The 18,956-nt window shown below is 40.4% G+C and overlaps 1 protein-coding gene across 1 annotated transcript in view; it reads left to right on the forward strand.

Moving 5' to 3' along the window:
- The window catches only part of ARHGAP10 (Rho GTPase activating protein 10), a 448,736-nt gene that overhangs the window by 126,012 nt on the left and 303,768 nt on the right, over positions 1-18,956 (forward strand). The window contains exon 4 of the mRNA XM_073604823.1: positions 11,140-11,211. Coding sequence (XP_073460924.1) covers positions 11,140-11,211 — 72 coding nt within the window. The remainder of the gene's footprint in view (positions 1-11,139; positions 11,212-18,956) is intronic.

An 18,956-nucleotide genomic window follows, 5' to 3' on the forward strand; every position in this document is an offset into this window, starting at 1 on the left:
GACCTCATTTAAAGTCCCACCCCTTCTACTTTTTATTGTATGTTTTGTTATCTGCTTTGTACCTTTATTCCATTATTGGTTTTATAGATTATTCCTCCTGAAAACGTGGACTGTGTACCATGAAACTAGTAGAGGACTGTTTAATCTATGAACACTCCATCAGATCTTTCTTGGGGAAACCTTTGAGTATTTGTATACTATCTTTGAATTCTTATATTGAGATCTATGTATGTTTCTCATATGTAATAAATTATTTAATGTTTACCCTAAATTTACCCTAAATTCATTAGTGTGTATCAGTACCGAGATAGTTCACCAAAATCTTTGTGGGGTCAGAGTGCATGTCTGGACTGCCTCAGCAACTGTCTCTACGCTCCTACCCTCCCCCTCTTTTCCTATATAATTTTTAGATGATGGTACTTTTTTATGCCCTGCTTTAGGCTTTATCTGAGGCTATACTCAAAAAATGTCTCATTGGTGAACATGCCATATATTTTACACCGGTCGCATACTGTCTTCTTATTGGGTGTTCCGAGGTTGCAAATAGGACTTATTACTATACTTACCTCGGGTTTATGTGCTTTAGTCAACCTACCACTAATGCCCCCAATATTACCCTCTGGAATATACTGCATTAGATCATTAGTTTAATCTAAGAAGCTCAATGCAACTTTTTAGTAGGGAAAACCCCAACAATCTGGTTTTGCCAGAACTGGAATTTTTTTGGGAGTTTTCCTCACACAACCAGTTTTGGGGTATCTCAACATTTTAAGACGCTTAAATGACTGACACAATTGAGAGATTAACAAAGCAAACAAGGCCATTACACAAGTTCCATGTTTTGTTGCTCTAAGAATGCCAAAGCATGTAAAATTGTGCTATGCGCCAGTTTCTATAAATGTCCAGTCATGTGTGCCAAAATATTAAAGCACTTACAGCAATGGTATAATTTGAAAACGGTTCTAAAATATACACCATTAGGAGAGTGATGCAAATACTGTAGTGAGGAGGGGTCCACAGTGATGATTGGCACTGCAGCAAAGTGAAGAGGGGGGTAGAAGTGTGGCTGGCCAGATCTGGTGCACCACCACCGGGAGACAAGTAACAAATTGGTGTGCGCCATGTGTATTAATTTGTTGTAGGGAGTGCCAGTTAGTAAGAAATACAGAAACTGGCCCCATTCTTGGCATGTCCTATTCTTATGTCAACTCCTTTTGCGTGTGTGTGTGTGTTTCTTGAACATGGCTGCATTATCGGTCACCATTGCATGTATATTGTTTTTTATATAATTTATTTGAAGCACTTTATTTCTAAGGAATCTCTCCGTCTGACAACACTGTCCTGTGCCTGTAGGCAGCCTTAGATCTGCTTTTCTCAATGGATGCTTTAGGAGTTACATAGAAATGTAAGCTGTACTGATAAGCCAGCTGCCTCTGTCTGTCTGCATGGTGATGAACGGTATCAGGCTACATATGTGAGCAGGTGGATGATCGCTGCTGTTGGGCCTTCCTTATTTCAGAAGGGGACAGACCATTCTGCTGGTTTGATAATCACAAATTGCATTTATTTTTATTATTGCTGTGTTAACTGGGAGAAATGGATTTCAGTCTACAGCAGAAGACAAAATGATTTTTACTGATTTTGTGAAGGTAGATAATTTTTTTTTTTTTTTTTTTTAATTGGCTAACTTTTTGTCTCAATAAATTCACATATTAGTTTTGAAAAAAATCAAAGAATTCCAGTACCCAAAGTTAAAGCAGAACTGCAGGGAAAACAAAACATTCAGACTTTTGTGCAGTGTATAAATAAGTTACCTGTAATTTTTTTTTTTTTTTTTTTTTTTTAATTTAAAAAACTTATATAGCGTTTAACATATACAATGTACATTTCACATCAGTCCCTACCCTCAAGAAGCTTACAACCTAAGGACCCTAACACACATTCATACATATACTAGGGCCAATTTAGACTGGATCTGATTAACCTACCAGCATGTCTTTAGAGTGTGGGAGGAAACCGGAGTACCCAGAGGAAACCCATGCAGGCACATGGAGAACATGCAAACGCCAGGCAGATGGTGTCATGGTCAGGATTCGAACCAGTGAACCGTAATAATGTTTATTTTTGGTCTGGATCACTGCTGTACAAGTCATAACCACTTACCGACCGGCCACTGTATATATATACGTCATTACTTTGAAGATGGTTATCTCGGTAACGGCAGCAGCTGCTGCCACACCCGAGGTATCCATCTTTAGGGCCGGCGGTTCTGTGTACGATAATGGTGGTCTCTGCAGCGGGTTTGCCGCGAGATCAGCGTTATCGGCGGCGGGAGAGGTGCCCACCCCCCTCCCGCCGCATCTCCCGCGCCCTCCACCACTTACCGGAGGCGATCGGGTCCTCCTAGGTATGGAGACGAGTGAGGCTAAGATGGCCCCCACCCGTGACGTCAGCTCCGCCCATTTGTCTTAAAGGCACATTTTTTCAAACTACTTTTTTTTTTTTTTTTTTTGCATTAAAGTCCAAATATGAGATCTGAAAACTTTTTTTACCCCAGATCTCATATTTAAGAGGACCTGTCATGCTTTTTTCTATTACAAGGGATGTTTATATTCCTTGTAATAGTAATAAAAGTGATCCAAATTTTTTTTTTTTTAAAAAACAGTGATAAAATAAATAAGAAAAAAAAAAAATTTTTAAATCTCCCTGTCTCGCGCGCAGAAGCGAACGCATACGTGAGTAGCGCCCGCATATGAAAACAGTGGTCAAACCACACATGTGAGGTGTTGCTGCGACCGGTAGAGCGAGAGCAATAATTCTAGCTCTAGACCTCCTCTGTAACGCAAAACATGCAACCTGTAGAATTTTTTAAACATTGCCTATGGAGATTTTTAAGTGTATAAGTTTGACGCCATTCCGCGAGCGGGCGCAATTTTGAAGCGTGACATGTTGGGTATCAATTTACTCGGCGTAACATTATATTTCACAATATAAAAAAAATTGGGCTAACTTTACTGTTGTCTAATTTTTTTCTTCAAAAAAGTGAATTTTTTCCAAAAAAAGTGCGCTTATAAGACTGCTGCGCAAATACGGTGCTAAAAAAAGTATTGCATTGACCACCATTTTATTCTCTAGGGTGTTAGAACCCCCAAACATTATATATTGGTTTTTTTTCTAAGTAATTTTCTAGCAAAAACTGTTTTAAACATGTAAACACCTAAAATCCAAACGAGGCTGGTCCTTAAGTGGTTAAATGCTGGAAATTAAAGCCAGCACTATACTCCCAGTGCTGCAAATGAGAGAGCTGTGATGGGTACGACTCCTCCTTTTTTTTTCTCCTTGTCCATTCACAAAACACCTTGTATTCTGTCCCTGGAAAGGAATGCATTCTCTGAATGGACAAGGGGAAAGCAAAAACAAAAGGGTACAAGGTGTTTTGTGAATGGACACAGATAGGGGGTGAGTAAATAACAGGATCGCTTCACCGTATGAGACCCACAACTCTCATAGGTCTCTGAAGTACAATGCTGACTGTATATTCTGGCATGAATTAAACTTTTACCTTACACAGCAGCAAACTTGACCTAGGATAATCTTTACACAACACAAGTGAGAATTTTTCTTTTCCTGGTGATCTTTTAACTGCAGGCAGGTTTTTTTTCTTTTTGTTCTGTACTGACAGTGTAAGCTTTGCCTTAAGGATAAATGATATGTACTTATAAACTAGTTATATTTTTAAGTTCTCTTGAAGAGAAATTCCCCTGACTACACAGGTTTTTTTTTTTTTTTTTTTTTTTTTTTTTTAAGTGTGTGGCCTGCACATTGTTAGGGTGAGTCTAGTAATTTTATGTCTGCATATGTTAAGAGGTTACCTAAAAAAAAAAACTATACATTTTTTTTGTAAAGTGGGTTGCTTGATAGGAAAGTATGAGAATGAAAAAAAATACTTTTATACTCACCTAGCATTAGTTTGACGCTGTGTCTGTCCCCCCGCTGCCTCTAAGACCCAGAAGCAAGCAATGAAAGACCACTGATTGCACTGCCCCTCCAGCGCTCACTGGCGTGCTGACTATGCAGGGGGTGGGAGCAGCTTTATCATCCTCTCAGCGGCATGCTGAGAAGCTGAAGCAGCTGCGGGTCCAGGTATCTGGGTGGATCCTGTCCCTAAAGTTGGGGTCTCTCCAGAGCCTGGACTGGCTGAGTGACATTAGCCGACAGCGGCCTTTAGCCCGCTATTGGCTAAATATGAGTCATAGGAGTGCAGAACAATGTGCATTCCTGTGACCCATAAGAGAAGTAAGGACAAAGGAGCTTTGGCCCCACTTCTAAAGAAGAAAAAAAAACGAATGTAAGAAAGTTACATTTTTTTTTTTTTAACTCCCCCGGGGACCAAGTGCTAGGCTGTGTAGATGTAAAAGTAGCCACAGAAACGCACATCCACGTCTGATTAATCTTGACACTATTATGAATGAATGATCATTGCTGCTTGTTCGTTCATCATGGCGACTGTTCACTCTGCTTAGAGAGGGGGCATGACTCTGCACTGTCTGTAGTACTGTACCTCCCTCCACAAGAACGCTCGTAATTTGGGCTTCAGTGATGGACGGGGCTACAACCAGCATAAAGAGGTGCACTTTGAGGACAACAGGGCCACTGATCAGGACTGGACCAAGTGCTATATGTATTTGGTCCCCTCAGGAGTTACTGTAAATAACGGCACAGTGGTGTAGTGGGTAGCACTTTCGCCTAGCAGTAAGAAGGGTCGCTGGTTCGAATCCCAACCACGACACTACCTGCCTGGAGTTTGCATGTTCTCCCTGTGCCTGCGTGGGTTTCCTCCGGGTACTCCGGTTTCCTCCCACACTCCAAAGACATGCTGGTAGGTTAATTGGATCCTGTCTAAATTGGTCCTAGTATATGAATGTGAGTTAGGGACCTTAGATTGTAAGCTCCTTGAGGGTAGGGACTGATGTGAATGTACAATGTATATGTAAAGCGCTGCGTAAATTGAGGGCGCTATATAAGTACCTGAAATAAATAAAATAAATAAATAAATAAATTATAAAACATTTGGTCTGAATAGTGGCTATGTATCCATTCACTGCCTTGAGCTGTCAATCCATAAGAAAAGCGGACCTAATTGGGAATTAACCTGCCAGTTTCCCATCGGGTTCTGCCCACCATTGGTACTAGACTCCTCAGCCAATGGCTTGTCAGTGTGATGGGCCCAGTGTTTTGGTACTTCTGTCTTTAAATAGCCTCTTTATGTCAATGGTCCAGCTTAACTCCACTTTTTTTGGGGGGGGAATGGTAATAAAGAAAAAAAAATAATATAGAGTATACAATTGTGACGCAAGTCATATTGTATAACCTTTAAATTATTTCCAGATATGTTGTGACAATTACTGCCTTACCAAGGAAATGTCTACCGATTTTGTAAAGTAACTAAACCTTTCCTGCTTGTGTGATTGGCTCACCGATTTTTTTCCCAGAAGTCTGCACTAAGATACAAGTCAGATTTCAGACATCCCCTGCAACAAAAATGTAATGTAAAAATGTAATTTATGGTGAGATACTCTCAATAGGAACACGTCTAAAGGGATGCAGGCCCAGCAGCTTTCCTCATTAGAGCCCTGCAGGTGCAGCAGCTGATTGATAATTATAAAACCACTCCCATTAGATTCACTTTCCCACATGGACACAGAGAAACACACAGGGATTTCTTGAGAATAACAAAAGGTAGGAATCTGCAACAAAGTTTGTTAAAATCCTTGTAATGTACATCACCCAGAGGGGAATGTTGTGTTTTTTTTTTTTTTTTTTTTTCTCAACAAACGTGGAGTTATTCTTTAACTACTTCCAGACAAGCCGCCACAGTTTTACTGCAGCAGGTTGGCTCGGCAAATCTACGTTGCCTTTACGTCACTTCGCCTTTTGGCCACTAGGGTCGCGCTCACAGCGTGTGCCAGAGCGAGAACTGGGATCTGTGTGTAAACACACAAATCCCGGTTCTTTCAGGGGAGTAGAGACCGATCTGTCTCATCTCCTAGACAGTCCCATCCCCCCCCTACAGTGGGAACACAGTTAACCCCTTGATCGCCCCTAGTGTTAACCCCTTCCCTGCCAGTAAAATTTATACAGTAATCAGTGAATTTTTATAGCACTGATCGCTGTAAATTGTCAATGGTCCCAAAAATGTGTCAAGTGTCCAATTTATCCACCGCAATATCGCAGTCCCGATAAAAATCGCAGATCACCGCCATTATTGGTAAAAAAAAAAAAAAAATTCCATAAATCTATCCCCTATTTTGTAGACACTATAACTGCGCAAACCAAAAGTTATTTATTATTTTTTTTTTTTTTTACCAAAAATATGTAGAAGAATACATATCGGCCTAAACTTAGGAGAAAATTTTTTTTTTGAAAGAAAAAAAGTGGGATATTTATTATAGCAAAAAGTAAGAGATATTGTGTTTTTTTTTTTTTTTTGTTCTTCAAAATTGTCGCTCTTCGTTTGTTTATACAGCAAAAAATAAACTGCAGAGGTGATCAGATACCATTAAAAGAAAGCTCTATTTGTGGGATAAAAGGTCGTCAATTTGTTTGGGTACAGCGTCGCACAACTGCGCAATTGTCAATTAATTGACAATTGCCATATCGCAAAAAACTGTGGTTAAGAAATAAAACACAAATCTATTAAAGGAAACCTCCACTTAGAGAGATATGTAGCCTGCATTTGAAAACCTCTGAAAGGCTGCTTTCACACTGCAGTCGCGGGCCGCCTTAGAGCTTTTAACCCCCGCTAGTGGCCGAAGAGAGGGTTAAAACTGCCCGTGTTTCAGCGCTTCTCAAGCGCTTTTCAGGTGCTTGGGAAGCTCTGCCCATACATTCCACTGGGCAGGGGTGGTTTAGTGGTGGTGTATACAGCGCTCCCAAACCATCCCAAAGATGCTGCTTGCAGGACATTTTGTAACGTCCTGCAAGCGCAAGGCCCCAGTGTGAAAGCACTTGCGCTTTCACACTGGGGAGGCATGGTAGGCGGTTCAGAGCGCCGTCTCAGTGTGAAAGGGGTCAAAATGATAGTTCCCTGGCTGTAATGATGTTCTAATGGCTCTAGTACTTTTCAGTCAATGACCCAGGACAAGTTTGCAGATCAGATGTTTTGACTTTCGTGATGCTGAGTCAGTCCAAAGACGTTCAGGCAGGTAGCATTTTCAGTGGTAATTTCAAGATTTCTTTCAGTGGAAGTTTCCTTTTAAGCCAACAGCCTCTTGCAATTCCCTATATAGCAGCACCCAGACTGGGAGAGGATGGGGCAGGACTGGGGGCCAGTCCGGTATACTGCATGCAAATGTGTTGTTGACATGGAACATGCTGATATCGGAAGTGATCAGAGTGAGCAACGAGATGACCTCATCAGTCTGCTGCTTCTCTGTCACTGTCCAGTCAGTAGGATGGGTCGTGAAGAGGGAACATCCCTATATTTCTAATGAAAGTGGTGGCATTCTTAGCTGTGTGATGAGACTGTGTAAATATCAGGACTGGGTGTACAGAAATACAAATCTTTTGGCAAGTAAGAGGGCTCCCTTTATATGTATTTTGTCTGTGTATTTAGCTGTTTAACTGGGGTTCAGCTTTAAGCCATTCCTTATTTGTAGCACATACTAGTTGTGGTGATTTGGAAACAGCTGTTAACAAAGGGCTAATATCATACTTCCTCATGCTGTGGTTTAAACCTCCCTACATACTTTTACAAGGCCCTGCTCTTTGGATACTTGGATATGAATACCTGATGGCTGCTAAGTGGGAGGATTTGCTTGTTGCAGTGTGTTATAGGCGTACTAAAACTACATTCATTGCATAAAGTATTAATAAAGCATTAATTACTGACGCAAACATTGGTTTGGTATTGTAAAATTTTTTTTCATACTTTTAAAAATTGGGCATATCCTCAGTCTATCCTTGTAGCTGCAGCTGCTGTGTTTTAAGTTCTTCATAACAGCCAGCAGGGGGAGTGATATATCAACTTCTTGCTGATGGCAAAAGTGAAAGGATCTAGTGGCCAACCGAGAGGCACATGCTTGTCTAAAGGGTTGCTGGGGATGTGCTCTTTCACTTCATTTTTAATTATATTTTTTTGTGAAGACCGGGTTTAATCCCGCTTTGTACCTGTAGTAAACGTTTAGTCATGGCTTTTTATTTTAATTTTGACTAGGTTTTTATAGCCGCCTATGCTCCCTTTTGGGGATTCAACCTTTCTAAATGTCACCAGAACTGATATTGATGGAAAATCATTTTTTTCAGTTGTCACCTAAAAAGTAGGTAAAGCGTAATCTTCCAGTGGGATCATCTGCTTGTTTTATTATGGAGAGTTTTCTGTGGGACAGACGTTAGGTGAAATGTCCCCAACAATACCTAGCAAAAAATCAGTCTGAAATAATTGTAGCTTATAGACAGTAATATGCTGCATGTCACACCTTTCAAGGTTCATGCACTTGGACTATTATAGGCATCTTTTATGCCTAAATTAAAAGAAGGTTGCGGTTAACCAGAAAAGGCGGCTGCACAAAAAAAAATCCCTGGAGGTGGGATAAAAATAGTGTTGAAAAATAAATGCGCTGTCTAATGACCAATTTTTAAATTCAATATTGATCTTAACGTGAATAATCAAAGTGACTAGATGTATACATATGTTACCAACAAACTGTTGGAAGCATAGAAATAAAATCCAAAACAGTGCACAAGTCCACAATTGTGCCAAAAGTGCACCAGCAGAGCAAAAAAAAAAAAAAATGCATCAGTCTATAAGCTGCTGTGCTCAATGGAAGTGTCCATCCATCTCTCAGACAAATGGTGTCTTCATGCAGAAACGTGCCCGTGCTTCACCACTGTGTATTAAAATAAAGTGGCCACTTACCAGAGACCCAAGGATCCTCATAGAATCATATTGAACGTGTGGGATATCTCAGCAGGGAGGAATCCGCTGTTGGAAGATCGTTCACCTGGATCTGAGACAAACGCCGACTCTCTGCTCACAAACCATGAAAGCAATGAAGGTAGACAACTCGTAGTGCATTTATCCTTGAAAACGCATTGTTTAATAAAATCTGCACTTACAGGAAAAACACTTGAGTGTAAGCAAACATTCAGCATGGCCGCCTGCTAGACGGTACGTGCCTCTCTCCATCCCATTTGTTTGAGAGATGGATGGAAACTTCCATTGAGCACAGCAGCTTAAAGACTGATGACGTTTTTATTGCTCTGCTGGGGCAATTTTGGCACAATTGTGGACTTGTGGACGGTTTTGGGTTTTATTTATATGCTTCCAACAGTTTGGTAACATTTTATGTATACTTCTGGTCACTTTGATTATTCACGATTCAAGATCAATATTGTATTTGAAAATTGGTTATTAGACAGAGCACTTATTATTTCTCAAAACTATATTTTATGCCTAGCATACATTTCCCAGCATTCTCCCTTCCCCAGGGAGCCACGTACAGACTACTATTATTAAAGTAAATGGCTTTATGCTGCCGTACTCTTGTAGACGCTGACACTTAAAAAAAAAAAAAAAATCATCAACCACAACGCCCACCTCCACTGCTGACCCCCCCCCCCAAAAGGTCCACTTCCACAGTCTGACAGGTCTTAAATAAGGGGCGGGGCTACCCAGTGATGTCAGTGGGTGACCCCGCACCTTAGTTATTTAAAAACTGTCAGATGGTGGAGCTGGGAGAGGACAGTGGCCTTCGGCAGGAGTGGACTTTTTTCTGGGTCGGAGGTGGCCGGGGGAGTGGGGGGGTGGGTGCATTGTGGTTGGCGATAAATGGGGAGACATTGTTTTTCTGATTTTATTTTTTTTTTTTTTTTTTTTTAGGTGAATGAGTAGGAGTACTAGGTACCTCCATACTAGAGCTGCACAATTAATCGTCCAGAATTGTTATCGTGATTAATCGCCAAGAATCGTTATCACGATCTTGACTAAAGTGTTTCACAATTCTTTCTATGCAAAGAATTCTCTCTGCTCTTCTAAAATCACAGCCCTCAAAAGAAAGGAAGAGAAAAACCAGGCAGTCTGCCAAGAAACAAAACATTCTTTATCAGTTGAACTTAAGTATAAACATTGTAACAGTTTGTCAATGGAATAGACTTCCTGTGTAAGTGAAAAAAGTTTAACTACTTAAACACTAAACCTTTTTCTGACATTTGTTGGTTTCAAGTTAAAATCATTTTTTTTTGCTAGAAAATTACTTGGAACCCCCAAAAATATATATATTTTTAGTAGACACCCTAGAGAAAAAAATGGTGGTTGTTGCAATATTTATGTCACACTGTATTCGCACAGCGGTCTTTCAAATGCAATTTATTGGAAAAAATTACTGTAATGAATAAAAAAAGAAAATAAATCTAATCAGAAAAGTTAGACCTTTTTTTTTTTTTTTTTTTTTTTTTATAATGTGAAAGATTTTACATCGCGCGCGAGAATCGTGATCTTTTTATTTTAAGCAAAAAAATCATGATTCTCATTTTGGCCAGAATCGTGCAGCTCTACTCCATACTCATTCTCATGGGGGGGGGGGCAGGATCTGGGGGCCATCTTGTCAAAGGGGGCTTCCAGATTCTGATAAGCCCCCCCCCCCCCCCCCCCCCCCCCCCGGCAGACAACCACTGGCCAGGGTTGTGGGGGTAGAGGGCATGTGGCCTGGTATGAATGGGGGGGTGGGGGGTCGTTTCCCTTTTTTTTTTTTTTCTGGCAATTTATAGTTTTTACATTAAGCTGTGAGCAGGGAACGCCACTGCCAGCTGATGACCTATTGGTTAAGAATGCAGCGTCCGGTTTCCCAACCGGCTCCTTAACAACCAGTTATTCAGTTTCTAAAAGTAAAGAAAATGAAAAACACATAAAAACGCATTGAAATTGCACGTTCTAAAATGCAAAACGCGCCAGCAACTGCATAGATGTGAACCTAGGGTGAATGCAGAAGTTTTGCGTTTATGAAATTAGTCACATGCATGAGCTGGGTTATTTATACTAGGCTTGGAAACAAAAAACCTACAATAGTCAGTGTGTGAACATGTCAAAATCAGACTGTTGTTCCCACATTGTAATTATGTTTTTATCTTTGTTGTTACTAGGCATTGAATGTAAATGAAACCTTGATAAAACCCCTGGAGCGATTTCGGAAGGAACAGCTAGGCGCAGCAAAGGTATGGTTTAAAATGATACTTTTTCATGTTGGCTATATTTACTTTTTTCTTTTTTTTTTCCTGTCTTTTCTATCCAACTTCCTCTTGAATACTGTAATCATTAAAGTGATTCTTTAGCAAAAACTCTTGGGGTTGATTTGCCCGCTATGGACAGTAGACTTCAACAAAGTGATATTGTACAATGCTAATTCATATTTTATGTAACACATGAATTATTTTTTCTTCTCTGAAAGATATTTCGCCAGCCTTCTTAGATGTTGGCCATTGCCGGTCTGGTGTCAGAGTGCTTGTCAAGAGTGTATCAACCTCTATGGCTGCCATAGTCCTGTGTGTATGGGTTCTTAACTGACTGTGCACCAGCTTTCATCATTGCCCATGCAAATGGGAATGTATAGGATGCAGGGTGGTGTGGGATGAACCTCCTATCATTGATTATCATCTGCTGGACTAAGTAACAATCTACAATCACACACGACTATGTGAGCAGGAAAGGAAGGGTTGTGTGTTTTTTTTTTTTTTTTTTTTTTTTTTTTTTTTTAAAGCACAGAATAAGCAAAAGACATTTCTTCTCACATCCCAAAACACGTGAACCATGAATACCATATTACTATTTTAAAATGACCAATTCAGTCATGTGGAAAGTTGTAGTGCCTTATAAACAGGTAGGCAAAAGTTAAAAAAAAAGTATATTTATACAGATCTCTACACCATGGCTTAAATGGGGACATTTGAGGAAGAACAAGGGACAGAAGAATTTGGTGCCAAAAAGAGGACAGTCCCTCCAAATTGGGCATAGTTGGGAGTCCATAGACCTTTGTTCACACGAGCATACTTAAGCAATACACCCTTGTTAAGGTGTATGTTTGCCTACATGAGTGCAGGCTTTCCTATTCATGTGAATAGGGACATAGCAGCTGCACGGGTTCACCCGCTCAATTCGACACCTGCGTGGGTGCGGGCACGTATTGCTGAACACAGACCATAAGGGTTTAGGGACTTGCACCAACACAGACCCACCTCTTACGGGTGTGTGTGGAAGCGATTCAGCGGCTGCAGAGCCGCCGGATTGCTTTTTTTTGCTGACAGGCAACAGTTATCTTGTTGGCCTTACACAAACTCCTGACAGCTCCAGTCACTGGGAATGTGTGCAAGCCGCCCACCCCAATGCTGCCACAGTGGCAATAAAAGGGTTAATGGAGTACAGCTTTAATAACCATTGTATTTGAATGCTTACATTTTCGTCTACCAAGCATTGTAGAAAGCAATGTAATTGGGGTCCTGATATTACTCACAATTTCGCTTTAAAGTGTAACCACCTTTACAGAAAATCTGTAAGGTGAACTTACACTGGACCCCTTCCACAGCCCCTCCCTCCTCGGTCCCGTTGTACCGCAATCCCCCCCCCCCCATCAAGCACTGGGGCGCGGCTTCCCTGGTCCGAGGATTTGAAGTTCCCGTGGCTTAATCTCCTGTCCGTACCTCTCAGTGTACGGACAAAAGCATTCTGATCTGTCAGCACCGTCACATGGATGGTGGGATTGGGGGAGCTGGGGAGGGGGTCCTGTGTAAGTTCACCTTACAGATTTTCTGTAAGGCTCTATTCACACCTGAGCATACTGGAATCGCGGCAAAACACTTGGGAAGATTCACCCTTTCCTACTTCCCTTTCATTGAGAGTGAAAGAAAATCTCAAATTTTGGGTTGTCTCCACAACTGGAATGGAGGGGAAATCTTCCAATGGGGACACTTGTCCTGGTGACAGCGAGAGATTATCACTGTTTGGGGGGGTGTTCTCACTTCCTGTTTTGGTTGTGGGACCGGAAGTTGTTTTGCCTTAAATTCTACTTTAACCACTTGACCTTCGGAAGAATTACCCCACTTCATGACCAGGCCAGTAGCACTGACAGTAGCACGGCCATGCAACGCTGTGCCCGAATAAAATGTCTGTGTCGTCCCTACCCCCCATCCCCCCCCCCCCCCACAAGTAGAGCATTTGATCACTTCCTGCGGTTTTTATTTTTTTGCACTATAAACAAAGATCGACAATTTTGAAGAAAAAAAAAAAAATTATATATATATATATATATATATATATATATATATATATATATATATATATATATATATATATATATATATATATATATATATATATATATATATATATATATATATATATATATATATAATTAGTTTTTTTTTTTTTTACTTTCTGCTATAAAATATATATATAAATGATCTGGCACACAGGTGCCGCCCTGTAGCAGTAAAACTGCTATGGGGGGACCTTAAGGCTGCATTCACACTACAGCGTTTTGAATTGTGGGCACATTTTCCCGTGGATCTGACAGCGGCAAGGTGTGAATGACAAAACACGGAACTCGCATTCGAGTTGCCGTTCATTTGAATGACACCTCAAATCCTGGCGCTGATCTGCCGTGCGATAAAACGTGCTGCAAAAGCGGCAACCTGCTTCTCGCCAAAAAGTAGCTCCTGAACTATTTTTGGGCGGCATGCGTCCAGCTGTGATTGCAGCACGTTTTATTGCATGACAATTGAGGCAGACCCGCAACGCGATTTAAGGTGTCAGTCAAATGAATAGCATATCGAATGCAAATCCCGTGTTGTTTCATTCACACCTCAGCTCTGTCAAGTCGGGGCAGATCCGCGTCAAATCTGCCCGCGTTTCAGAACGCTGTAGTGTGAATGCAGCCTAAGTGGTTAATTAAAGCAGTTGTCCCAGCTAGGTATGCTAAATGAGCTGAAACTGGTGTTCTGTTTTTACAGTAGCCCCTTAATGCAACCGTCTATGCCATAAAGTTCACATATGCATCTACTGTATTAAATTTGTGTATTTGCTTTGTTTTCCTTGGGAGTTTGTTACATAATGCTGTGACCCAGCCAGGCAGATAAAAGCACAGCTCTAAATATGCCGTTGTAAATATTTTCTAAGTTGAATATTTTCTTAGCATTGCCCTTGGGTGGGGTACTGCCTCCTGTCCTCGTCCAAAAAAGGAATTTTAGAACAACTTGTGTTCAGAAGCTCTTGGAGATGGATCAGCGATTGTCTGGCTGTATGGTTACAGCAACAGGATAACAAGAGAATCTTTTTCTGCTCCTACTCAAGTTCACGTAAAAATGCACACAAGCTTTCATTATCATACCCCCATTTATTTATTTTTTTTTTTTTTACAGATGCGTTATATTAGTAACTTATGTCTAATAGTAACTTCTTTATTATACCAACGCTACAAAAACAAATGTGTCTATCTTGCAGAGAACCTGTTGATACTGCTGTAGTAATGTTTATCAGGCTAAGGATAGTGGTGCTGTACTGACCGCTCAGAAAAAAACAATCCCCTCTGGGTGTTCTATGTACATTGCAAGCATTTTTACAAACTTTTAGTTGAGTCCTACCTGTTTTTGGAGAAAAAGCAGTTTGTTTCACTAGGTCCTTGCAAGACCAAATCTAGAATGGGAGGATCTGCACTCATTGTAAGCAACTGGTGCATTGTTGGTGTTCCTTATTTCTTTTTTTTTCCCCAATTCTTTATTTTAACAAAAAAGCAGGGTACAATGAACAAACTGTACAACTACAGGTAGCAGGAAGTTCTAACACTCCGGTATAGACAGCTGTTGGGCCCATCTTTAAGGCTGCATTTATACCCTGGCATTTAAACAAACAAAAAAAAAAAACGCTTTGCTAAAATGACAAATCACACAATGCGAATTTTCAATGCCATTCATTTTAATGGAACCTAAAAACGCAGTGCAGTTCTGCCACGATTACGATAAATTGCACTGCAGTTGTGGCAAACCGCTCCACGTGAAAACCGAATTGAGCTCCTGATCCTTTTTTTGGACGACTAGCCTAATGCGATGTGGTTTACCGCATTTGCAGGGCAATTTATCGTGGGGAAAAAAAAACACACCAGGTTTTTAGGTGCCATTAAAATAAATGGCATCGGAAACCGTTGTGTGATTTTGTCATTTTAGCAAAGCGTTTTCAAATTGTGGGCAGAATCACGGCAATTCAAAAGGTGTGAATGCAGCCTAATGGAACACCAGTAAATAATTGTTTGCCTATGCAGGGGAGCGTGAGTAATCTGCATCATCTGGCTCATTAGAACCCTACAGACTATATGAGAAGGAGTCTTTTGCCATATCCAATATGACCTGCGTGTATTCCTGCATCTCAAAAAAAGATAGCCCAGCCAAGAACAAGGGGCAGGATAGAAAAAAAAAGGGGGGGTGAAAGAGGAGGGCAGGGAGGGGTATCCGGGCCCTCACTACAATGCCCACCCAGCCATATACACATACACATACACTCACTGGTCACTTTTATTAGGTACACCTGGCTAGTTCCTAGTTGGACCTACCTTAATTCTTCAGAACTGCCTTAATTCTTTGTGGCTTAGATTTAACTAGGTGTTGGAAACATTCCTCAGAGATTTTGGTCCATATTAACATGATAGCATCATGCAGTGGCTGCAGATTTGTCAGCTGCACATCCATGATGCAAATCTCCCGTTCCAAAACATGCCAAAGTGCTCTATTGGATTGAGGTCTGGTGAGTGTGGAGTACAGTGACCTCATTGTCCTGTTCACGAAACCAGTGGGGAGATGATTTGAGCTTTGTGACATGGTGCACTATCTTGCTGGAAGGAGCCATCAAAAGACGGGTACACTGTAGTCATAAAGGGATGGACATGGTCAGCAACAATACTCAGGTAGGCCGTGACCTTTTAAACGATACTCAGTTGGTACTAAGGGGCCCAAAATGTGCAGAGAAAATATCCCCCACACCATTACACCACCAGCCTGACCCGTTGATACAAGGCAGGATGGATCCATGTTATTTACGCCAAATTCTGACCCAGCTTCTGAATGTTGCAGCTGAAATCGAGACTCATCAGACCAGGCAACGTTTTTCATATCTTCTATTGTCCAATTTTGGTGGGCCTGGGTGAACTGTAGTCTGTTTCCTGCCCTTAGCTGACAGGAGTGGCACCTGGTGTGGTCTTCTGCTACTGTAGCCCATCTGCTTCAAGGTTTGATGTGTTGTGTGTTCAGAGATGGTATTCTGCATACCTTGGTTGTAATGAGTGGTTATTTGAGTTACTGTTGCCTTTCTATCATCGCAAACTAGTCTGGCCATTCTCCTCTGAGATCAACAAGGCATTTTCTTCCACAAAACTGCCACTCAGTAGATATTTTCTCTTTTTCGGACCATTCTCTGTAAACCCTAGAGATGGTTGTTCATGAAAATCTCAGATAAGCAGTTTTTAAAATACTCAGACCAGCCCATCTGGCACCAACAACCATGTCACGTTCAAAGTCACTTAAATCCCCTTTGTTCCCCATTTTGATGCTTGGTTTGAACTTCAGCAAGTCGTCTTCACCACATCTAGATGCTTAAATGCATTGAGTTGCTGCCATGTGATTGGCTGATTTAACAATTTGTGTTACCAAGCATTTAAACAGGTGTACCTAATAAAGTGGCTTGTGTGTGTGTACAGTTGTGCTCAAAAGTTTGGATACCCTGGCAGAAATTGTGAAATTTTGGCATTAATTTTGAAAATGACTGATCATGCCAAAAAACTGTCTTTTATTTAAGGATAACAATCACATGAAGCCATTTATTATCACACATTTTATTTGGATCCTTTTTAAATCATAATAACAAATGGCCCTGATAAAAAGTTTACATACCCTGGAATGTTTGGCCTTTGTACAGACACAGAAGGTGACACACACACACAGGTTAAAATGACAAAGGTTAATTTCCCACATTTGTGGATTTTAAATCACAATTCGTGTCTGTGTATAAATAGTCAATGAGCGAGTTGGCTCTCACATGGAATGGATGCACTAAGCAGGCTAGACACTGAGCCCTGAGGAGGTGGAAAAGAACAGTCAAAAGACCTGCGTAACAAGGTAATGAAACTTTACAAAGATGGAAAAGGATATAAAAAGATATCCAAAGACTTAAATAAATATTCCAGTCAGTACTGTTAAATCCCTTAATAAGAGGAAAATTTGGGGATCGACTGATACCTAGCCAAGGTCAGGTAGATCAAGAAAGATTTCAGCCACAATTGCCACAGTAACTGTTTGGGATACAAAGAAAAACCCAAAGGTAACCTCAGGAGAAATACAGGCTGCTCTGGAAAAAGATGGTGTGGTTGTTTTTAAGGAGCACAATACGAAGATATTTGAACAAAAAAGAGCTGTATGGTCAAGTTGCCAGAAAGAAGCCTTTACTGTACAAGTTCCACTAAAAAGCCTGGTTACAATATGCCCAACAGCACCTTAACATGCCTCATTGGCTTTTTTGTGGATTGACGCAGTAAAGGCTTTCTTCTGACACCTCAACGATGCAGCTCTTTTTTGTTCAAATATTGTTGAATTGTCTTCCTTGAAAACAACCACACCATCTTTTTGGAGGGCAGCCTGCATTTCTCCTGCGTTTACCTGTAAATTTTTCTTTGTATCCTGGGCAATTCTTCCAGTTGTGGCTGCAATCTTTCTTGGTTTACCTGACCTTGGCTTGGTATCAAACAAGCCCCAAATTTTCCACTTCTTAATAAGTGGTTAAACAGTACTGATTGGCATATTCAAGGCTTTGGATATCTTTTTATATCCTTTTCCATCTTTGTAAAGTTTCATTACCTTGTTACGCAGGTCTTTTGACTGTTCTCCACCTCCTAATGGCTCAGTGTCTAGCCTGCTTAGTGCATCTATGTGGGAGCTAACAAACTCATTGACTATTTATACACAGACAGGAATTGTGATTTAAAAAGCCACAAATGTGGGAAATTAACCTTTTAATTGCCATTTTAATCTGTGTGTGCGACCTTCTGTGTCTGGACCAAGGCCAAACATTCCAGGGTATGTTAACTCTTTATAAGGGCCATTTGGGTGATTTCTGTTAGAGTGTGTATATATGTATGTATATATATATATATATATATATATATATATATATATATATATATATATATATATATATATATATATATATATATATATATATATATATATATATATGTGTGTGTATATATATATATATATATATATATATATATATATATATATATATATATACATATACATACATACATACATACATATTATGAAAATAGTTGTCAACTATTTTCATAATCGATTAATCGGCCAGCTTTACATATCAGAAGACAGTGCAGCACACACATACAGTTCACTACACCGTCCATACATATCAATAAGTGCCTGTGAACATGTAAATGTGTGAGGAGCAATGCCTCATGGGACATGTATTCCTGGGCAGGAAGTGAATGGTTCTAAAGTCAGAAGTTTTTTCTTTTTACCTTGCTATAAAGATGATCTATACTATACTTTGCAGCTTGCTATTGGGGCACTCTGAAGGCAGGAGGGGCCAGAAGCGTCTGTGGGGGACCCTAGAAGAGGAGAATCAGGGCCGCTCTGTGCATAACCATCACACAGAGCAGGTAAATATAACGTGTTTATTTAAAAAAAAAAAAAATCACTTTAAAGACTCTGCAGGAAGATCAGCATCTGAACCCAGAGAAGGTGGAGGCTGATGGATTGGAGGTAATAGAAGGCATTCCATTTAAAGTAAACTTTTACCAGTATTGTGCATTATATATAAATGATTATATCCATGAAAAAAAGTCTCTCAGCTTTAAGTACTACTTTAACCATTTCAATACTGGGCACTTTCGCCCCCTTCCTTCCCAGACCAA

The sequence above is a fragment of the Aquarana catesbeiana genome, linkage group LG01 (assembly GCF_042186555.1).
Source record: "Aquarana catesbeiana isolate 2022-GZ linkage group LG01, ASM4218655v1, whole genome shotgun sequence".
NCBI lineage: Eukaryota > Metazoa > Chordata > Amphibia > Anura > Ranidae > Aquarana > Aquarana catesbeiana.